The sequence below is a fragment of the Branchiostoma floridae genome, chromosome 3, assembly GCF_000003815.2.
Source record: "Branchiostoma floridae strain S238N-H82 chromosome 3, Bfl_VNyyK, whole genome shotgun sequence".
Classification (NCBI taxonomy): domain Eukaryota; kingdom Metazoa; phylum Chordata; class Leptocardii; order Amphioxiformes; family Branchiostomatidae; genus Branchiostoma; species Branchiostoma floridae.
Genome location: NC_049981.1, coordinates 9857046 through 9865853, shown reverse-complemented (window position 1 = coordinate 9865853; position 8808 = coordinate 9857046). Strand labels below are relative to the sequence as shown.

Genomic DNA, 8808 nt, shown 5'->3' with positions numbered 1-8808 from the left:
CCAGATCTAGAACCCTGCTGCTGTGCAGTACGTATATTGGAACCCAGAACTCTTTGACTCTAAGCCAACAACCCTAAACACAAGACCACCTTGCAACTTCGATATGCAAGCGACACTAACAGAATAGTATAAACCATTACCGGTGTATGAGTGTAATTAGACATACAGAATCTTCGACACAACAGAAATACAAAATAAAATCTAGATAATCGAAGATCATTTACAATCCGGAATCTGACCTTCTTCGGTGACATTTGTTTTGAATAGATAATGTGTCTTAAATCTGTCCTGTGTGTTGAGTCTTAATCTTGATCTTGATATGCTGATAACCAAGTGTTCGAGTAGCTGATCGACCTGCTGCCTGACTTTGCACGTCAACAGCGACATATTGCGGCTATCTTTAGCACTACAGCTCGATCGAGTGAGTATATACTAGTAATGCGGCTATCCTCAATCTTCCTATTAATTGATAGAGCTGTCAGAATTATAGGACTTTCCTAATTCATCGTACGTTTTTACGATATTGACATTAGCTATCATAAAAGATATTAAAAACTAGGATTGTATATTATATTTGAGATTATATTATATTGTATATTATATTATATGTACGACTTACGATGGGTGTCGTCCGATTACTACCTGGGCTCCTATACTCGATGCCCTGGATAATTTTAGCGAGTATTTTTATTAGCCCTGCGCCAGTAGTAATCGGATGGCACCCAGGCTGTATAAAGCTAACGTAGATAACAACACTTGAATGATTGAACAGTCATTTATTAAGATATCGGATCAATACATATTTTGTTGACAGGCTGTCGCCATGACTACACCACTGTTATGAGGGATCCTCTAGCGGCAGGTGCAGACCTGTGGAAAGAAGGGAGGAATGATATGAACAATTGATTCATCAACAGTTCATCTTTATCCGCGGGGTAACCTATATCCGTTGTTTTTGAAAAAAGGGTATTTAGGGATATTTTTAGAGATTCATTCGACGGACTTTTTTTTCAAACTGCAACATTTTCAAAATATTGTAGATTGAAACCACCGCCCGTCGAGTGTATACATGTTTCAAACAACCGATAGAGGTGACCCGCGGGTATAAGTGAAGTAGGGTTGGATATTACACAGGAAATATGTGAATATTTGTACATTTTAACAGTTTGTGTCCGAAAATTCCCATGGACCGTGAAAGTAACATCCAACGTTTCCATGATAACAGAGAACAACGTGAGCACGGAAAGTCTTTGATAACGTTATATCATGATGATCGACATTGAGCTATTGTGTTGGGTGACCTGGAATGTTCACAATTCTGACACATTGAATTTGCCTGTTTCCTTTTTACATTTGTCTTATGAAGAGTGACCAGTACTGTGATAGAGCATTCAAATGTCTGTAAAGCTAAGGGCACAACTTGTCGTACGTGCAAATACGTGCTGTCTACGTGCCAAAACGTGGGCAATCTTGTGGGATCCGTAAGTGGTAAGTACCTCCTCCGTACGAACTCGTAGGGAATCCGACGGATTTTAGAGCACACAGAAACGCCGTAGAACTTAACGTGCAGGCAAAACTTTGTGTGCCATCGGGCTGCGGATTCGCTCCCCGTACGTACCAGTACGGGCGACGCGCCTGCCCTGCAGAGCCTGAACGTTTTCAGAAATACGTGGCGGACGTGGCCTCCCAAAAAAAAACATACGGACAAATTGCACGTACGGCGGGTTGTGCCCTTAGCTTTAGATACATACTGACGCCTACTACCTATCCAAACACCCACCCACCCACACATCCAAACACCGCACTTACATTTTGGCTGTTACAGTACCCCCCGCCGTAGCCCAGAATGAGGCAGTGAGCTGCGCATGCGGAGTCACCGAAGTTGGCCCCTGCGATGGTGAAGCTCAGAAGATCGCAGGTGCTGCAAGGAAAACAACAACAAAGTACAAAAAAAGAGTACCCCCGTTTTCACGGGGACAGCAAGAGAATTACTAGAAATGCATACAGTTACGGCAACACAAGTACATATGGCTTATTTACCAAGTACATTATATTAATGCCCTGAATTTTGATACACGAGCTAAACAGTTAGTAAAAGATGAGCTTTTTGTATACATAATGAAATCATCTGACAACATTGTACTGCAAAAACTATGTGAATTCATATACACTTGTTTCAAGAAGAGAAAAGAGACATGTAAATTGTAGAATAGTATAGCATTACATATTTGACTATTTTGTAAACGATAGATGTACTTATAGTGTAGCATAGCCTTAGTTGTTCTGTCTCTCCCACTGCCACTGTAAAGATTCTTTACAGCAAAGTTTTATGTAACTACTGCATTTAGCCCATATGGGCAAGGTCATGCAAATAAAGATCATTGTCATTGTCATTGTCATTATACATCCCTATATTATGCCCTTGGGCTACAGTATCTGACCCATTCTCAGACTCTGAGAAAAGGTAAATCTCATAAAATCCATTAGTGTTGATCATGAATTTGCCTATTCGCAAATAAACAAGAAAAGATAAAACTGGTGAAGATGCAGCGTTCTTGAACGTTTCTGCGGAAAGCATCTACCAAAGAGTAAACCAAGTGTAAAACTTACATGCGGGGCTGGGGAGCCATCTTGGGCTTGAACCTCGGGGCGGCCTGTTGGTAAAAACAAATATTGTTTCAAAGTAGCATAAAACTGGATATTTTTTAAATCTTAGAACTTGGCTGGGAAGCACGTTAATACCCTCTTGATAACGATACAAAAATCAGTTATTTAGTATTTAGATAAAGTCGAAAAGTCTAGATCTCTGTAAAAAAAACAACTGCCGATAACCCAATATATGTTCCGACACCCATATGTTACTTGTTACCTGCATGTATGCAGGTATGGTTTTCACGGGCGTGGGAAAATTTGGAAGCTGGGGATTTTATATAATAGGGCGCTGTATCTCGAGAACATATGGTGCGAGCACGGCGATTTTTGGTATGCGGGTTGGGGGTGGTGTCTTGACACTCAGGTTTGATTTTGGACATGACATTGCAGGTGGCATTTTTGGTGTTTTGGAGGCACTTTTGGCGCTGTGTGTCTGGAACGATACGCGCGATTGCAACGATTTTTGGTGCATGGGTGGGGGGTTGTTGCCTGTTGCCTAGGATTGACTTTGGGCCTTGTCGCGTTTGAACTTGACCCGGCAGGTCGAATTTTGTGTCCGGGAGGGGTATTTCCGGAGTTATATCTTCTGAACGGTTGGTGCTGGCGCAATGATATTTGGCACATGTGTTGGCGGTGGCTGAATAATTCTCAATTTTGATTTTGGCGCCCTTGGTGCTTGAACTTGACATTTTAGGTTACTTTTTGTGCGGGCACGGGGTGTGCGCTGTATCTCAGGAACGCAAGGTGCCATTGTGTTGCTATTTGGTACGTGAATTGTTCGTGGTGTCTTGGTGGTCAGGTTTGATTTTGGGCCTCCTAGTGCTTGAACTTGATACTGTATAGGTTGACCCTGTTTTTGTGTGGTTGGGGCATCCTCCCAATATCTGCTTGGTTGTAAAACAGGTGACGCTTGGGTTTGGGTTGATTGATAGGTCTTTAAGTTTCCGTGTAGAACCGTCATCTGGCCGGGCCACCTTCAATGTATCAGGTTACTTTGTATCAACATTGTCTCATGCCAGATGATGTACTAGTATCTGTTGGTGTATTGGTTAGGTACAATTTGAGTTTGCTTCTTAGTCCGAGTTTGTGGTGTTTTGAGAGCTGTGTAGTACTGAATTTAAAGTTCTGGTACAAGTTCCTTTACCCTGTGTGGCAATCAGCAGAAGATACAACTTTCTAAAGTGGAGGAGAAATGTATAGAGCTTGAGTGTTAGAGAAAGGTATGTGTATGATTTTTCCTGTGTTTCTTGTTGTTTCTTTGGGGATGCCATTTCCGTATTGTATGCAGGTAATTTGTAGTTTGGAGCTAGTCATATTCGCTTGATTTTTGGGCCTGCTTATAGTACGAGCAGGGTTAAGTGGTAGAGGCTTTGTTCTGTTTTAACTTTAGTATCGTTTGTTGCATTTTGTTACTACAAAAATATGATGAAATTGTTTTCCCCCTCTAAGCAACTGCTCATTGATTTTGGGGGATGTTTGCTGGGTGTTCACTCTGACTACAACAGCTTTCTGAACTTTTTAAAGTTGCCAGCAGCTTGCCATCTATGAATGGGATTGACAAGGACATTTTGAATAGTAAATTCTGCTGTTAAATTTGGCTTAGGTACTTCAAGAGATTTAGGTTTTAGTTGGACGGATTGAATAAAAATATCATACCACCCTGGGACTAACTGTTGCTGCAGGATGGGGGCTACCACTATTCATATTGTCTATGGAATTACTGTAAAAATATTATTGGTCAAATTATGCAAATAACCTTCAAGTGTCAAGTGATATAACACTCCAGAAATAAATCTTTAATGAATATCATTGCCACACTAAGGAGATTTAGCAGCTGCATTAGGTCAGTACATTGAAATAGGAAGATATCAGTACTGAATATATCATTTGTGACAGAATAACTACATGGGCCATCTGAGACCAAAAAAAAAAAAGGTAGGAAAAGTCATCTCAACAACTTCAAGGTTCTGTGGTTGGTTACATGCTTAAGAAGTCCAAAATAAGTAATGTTCATCCATGCCCAAACTTACACATTCCAAAAATGGAATTTCAGACTTTTGCATGGTGCACAAGCAACACGGTAAAAATCTCACTTTTCCAACCACGCAACCATGGACGAAAAGGGAAAAAAAACAATAGATCTACAGACACCCAATACATTTCATGCAGGCCTGAGGTCTACGAACTCTTGTTATGTAGGTGTTGACGTTAGGGCTAGGGAATAATAGAACATGGGTGTGTCGGGACATGGGGGTATCGGTGATGTTAGGGGTGTTGGAACAAAGGGGTGTCGGATCATGTGGAACATAGGGGTGTCGGATCCGAACAGAGGTGTCAAAACATGAGAGTTTCGGAACATAGGGGTGTCAGAACATAGGGGCGTCAAAACATGAGAGTTTCGGAACATGAGGGTGTCGGAATATAGGGTTGTCAGAAGATAGGGGTGTCGGATAAAAGGGGTGTCGGAGTCAGATCGGAACATAGGGGTGCCGCAACATGGGGTGTGATAACATAGGGTGAGGAACATAGGGGTGTGATAACATAGGGGTGTTGTGACATAGGGCAGTCGGAACATAGGGCAGCCGGAACATAGGGTTGTAACCCAAAGAGCTCACCTCAGCATTAGCCAGAACGGCCAGCACAATCGCAACGATGAGGAACTTCATGGTGAAGCGGGTCAGGTCGGAACGTGTCCTAGATCCTGGGTCAGTGTCAGAAATATCGTCTGCAGAGATCCGTGTACACGCGGGTTTTTATACCATTTGCGCGGGAAAAATTGCATCTGTACCGGAATCATGATTCAATGATAACGTATCATCTATTGACATACTTTAGCCTCAATATGTCCATTGTCAAGGACAGTGGTAAACCTTCAACACAAGTAAACATTATTACACGCGTGGCCCCGTCCACAACCTTTTTCAAAAGTACTACAGTAACTGTTTTCTTATTTTCTTATCATTAATAACTTATCATATGTTGATGCACTGTGTATTTTATATCCATGTTTTAGGGCGATTTTTTCCAAGCACCAAATTCACCCCTATGTGAATGACCCCTTGTTCATACAAGCTTACTAGCTGATCGCGTGTCAGTTATCACGTGATTACTAGTATGTTGTGTTTATCCAAGGAGGTTGGATAGAGGTTTGTATCAGTACCACGTTGGCACGTACAAAGCACGTGTCCTCCAAATAATGTCACTTGGCCAGTTTGCAGATCAATGTAGTAACATCTATTTCAATCGGAATTTCATTTTCCGTTGTTTGCTGATCTTGCAATCAACACCAGGTGGTCTTCATGCCGATATTACTTTGTTGACTCATCTTCTAGTGTCTTTTTTTTTACAATCTTAACATGGGCTATGCAGAAAGCATGTTAGAAAAATATAGCCTTCTTGGCGAAGGTAACTAGGATTGTATATTTGTGACAGTTTTCAAAAACTAACTGCATTGTATATACTACACACTGGGCTCCTATATATAACGTTATGCCCTGAAAGAGTTCAGCGAGCACTTTAGGAGCCCCGTGCCAGTAATAATTGGCTGACACCCAGGCTACATAAAGCTAACATGAATAAAAACACCTGAATGATTGAACAGTCATTTATTACTGTGATGATATCGGATCAAGACATATTTTTGTTGCCAGGTTGTCTCCATGACTACTCCACTGTAATGAGGGACCCTCTAGCGGCAGGTGCAGACCTAAGGAGGAAAGGGAGGAATAGTATGAGAAAACAACTCATCAGTTCATCCTTATCCGCGGGGTAACCTATATCCGTTGTTTTTAAAAGCATGGCTTTTAGGTATATTCAGTCGACGCAAGGTGGCTTCAAATTGCCGTTACTTTCAAAATATTGCAGTTAGAAACCGCCGTCCGTCGACTGAATATCCCTAACTACCCTGCTTTTAAAAACAACGGATATAGGTTACCCCACGGATAAAGGTGAAAGGGGTTAGCTATCAATACAGTTAATATTTTAATATTGTGTACATGTTAACACTTTGTGTCCGAAAATTCACACGGACCGTGAAGTTTACACCCAACGTTTTCATAATAACAGGGAACAAAGTGCACAGGAAAGTCTTTAATAACGTTATCATATCACACACAACTAGCTATTATGATGGGCAAATGTCACTGCTACATGTATGTATAACTGCATGCGCCAACGGTAGCATCATATGAAACTTGGGTGTTGTGATTGTTCTGCTGTATAGGTAAGCTTTCAATTGGACTTTTTGGACATTTGACGATCATCGACATTGGCCTATTGTTATGGAATGTATATATTAAATTATGATACCCTGAATTTGCCCGTTTTCTTTCGACATTATTTTCAATGCAGCTTATGAAGAGTGACCAATACTATGATATCGATATAGTATTCAAATGTCTGTAAGATACACACTAACGCCTACTACCCCTACAGACACGCACAAACCCACACATCTAAACACCCACATATACAGTCACGTGCCCTTACGTTTTGGTTGTTACAGTACCCCCCTCGGTAGCCAAGAAAGAGGCAGTGAGCTGAGCATGCGGAGTCACCGAAGCTGGCCCCTCCGAAGGAGAAGCTCAGAAGATCGCAGGTGCTACAACGAAAATAACAACAGATTAAAAAAAAAAGAAAAAAAAAACAGGGAGCGAAGATCTGATACCTCCGCGAGTTTTTGTTAATTTCATGCATATCTTATCAATCATTGTAAATTTTTTGCTAGCTAATTCTGATGAAGTTGATCTGTACTGACATTCCTCAGCTGCCAGCCTGTGGGATCGATGAACTTTGGCCTACGTTTCCATTCTACCATCTTACGCCTCACATCCTGTCACTCTAACAAAACTCAACAGATCAAGAAGCCCCTTTTTCAACCTCCTTGAACAGAGATAGGTTACCCGGTGGATAAATGTGAACTAGCGTTGCTACGGTATTGAACGTTTCTGCACAGTACGGCGGAAAAACAAAGAGTAAACCGAGTATAAAACTTACATGCGGGGCTGGGGAGCCATCTTGGGCTTGAACTTCGGGGCGGCCTGTTGGTAAAAACGAATAGACTCTGATATATTGTTTCAAAGTAGCATGAAACGTTAGGAACATTGGGTGACATAGGGGTGTCCGAACATAGGGGTATCGGAACATAGGGTTGTCGGAACAAGGGGTGTCGGAACATAGGGGTGTCGGAACAAGGCGTGTCGAAACATAGGGTTGTCGGAACGTGGGGGTGTCGGAACACAGGTTTGTCGAAACATGAGGGTTTTCGGGACATGGAGGTGTCCTTGGCATGGTGGTATCCATGGCACAGGGAAGTCGGAACATGGGGTAGTATAAATATATAATAAGTGTGTCATAACATAGAGGTGTATTGGGGGTGTCCAAGCACAGCGTTGTCGAACAAGTTGGGGTATTGGAACATTGTAGTATAGGAAAATGGGCGTGTCAAGACATAGGACCGTTGGAATCATATAAGGCAGTTGGGACATAGGGCAGCCGGAACATAGGGCTGTAACCTAAAGAGCTCACCTCAGCATTAGCCAGAACGGCCAGCACAATCGCAACGATGAGGAACTTCATGGTGCAGCGGGTCAGGTCGGAACGTGTCCTGGGTCAGCGGTCAGAAATATCGTCTGCAGAGATCGATGTACGCGTGCTTTTTTATACTATTTGCGCGGGAAAAGTTGCATCTGTGCCGGAATCATGATTCAGCGATAGCGTATCATCTATTGATATACTATATCCTCAATATGTCTGTTGTTAAGGACAGTGGTAGGAATTCAACACAAGTAAACATTATTACGTGAACGTACACGCGTGGCTTCTCCCGCCCGCAACCTTTTGCAACAGTACTACAGTAAATGTTTCCTTCTATTTTTTTCATCATATATAATTTATCATATTTTTCTTTTTTTCTATCATATATAATCTATCATATTTTGATACATACATACATAAACTGTGTGCTTTATATTCATGTTTTTATGGCGATTTTTTCCAAGCACCGAATGCACCCCTAGGTGAATGACCCTTACACGTACGTCATGCAATCTTACTAGCTGATCGCGTGTCAGTTATCACGTGATTGTGTTGTGTTTATCACATGCCAATCACGTGGCTATGACGATTGTATCAGTACCACGTACATGTAGCACCTAC

At 41.8% G+C, this 8808-nt stretch overlaps 1 protein-coding gene across 3 annotated transcripts; it reads right to left on the bottom strand.

The window, feature by feature from the left end:
* Window positions 1-759: 759 nt before the first annotated feature.
* Window positions 760-8334, bottom strand: LOC118412673 (defensin, isoforms B and C-like). Of its 3 annotated transcripts, none has more exons than XM_035815683.1 (4): window positions 8179-8327; window positions 2611-2654; window positions 1810-1921; window positions 760-870 (listed from the first exon to the last, which is right to left on the bottom strand). In XM_035815683.1, exons 1-4 carry the CDS (start codon window positions 8227-8229, stop codon window positions 853-855), a joined length of 225 nt encoding a protein of 74 aa, XP_035671576.1. In that variant the 5' UTR covers window positions 8230-8327; the 3' UTR covers window positions 760-852. The 3 variants fall into 3 exon arrangements, with proteins under 3 accessions (XP_035671576.1, XP_035671575.1, XP_035671574.1); XM_035815682.1 differs by lacking the exon at window positions 8179-8327 and adding an exon at window positions 5268-5409; XM_035815681.1 differs by lacking the exons at window positions 760-870; window positions 1810-1921; window positions 2611-2654 and adding exons at window positions 6243-6358; window positions 7141-7252; window positions 7648-7691 and having other exon boundaries at window positions 8179-8334.
* Between the last annotated feature and the right edge of the window lie 474 nt (window positions 8335-8808).

What these genes read in the sequence shown, in the direction of transcription:
- LOC118412673 (XM_035815681.1), bottom strand. Translation starts at nt 8,229, where the DNA reads ATGAAGTTCCTCATCGTTGCGATTGTGCTGGCCGTTCTGGCTAATGCT. An exon ending in CCGTTCTGGCTAATGCTGAG is followed by an intron (nt 7,692 to 8,178) that starts GTGAGCTCTTTA and finishes TTTTACCAACAG; the next exon opens with GCCGCCCCGAAGTTCAAGCC. An exon ending in ATGGCTCCCCAGCCCCGCAT is followed by an intron (nt 7,253 to 7,647) that starts GTAAGTTTTATA and finishes TTTTCGTTGTAG; the next exon opens with CACCTGCGATCTTCTGAGCT.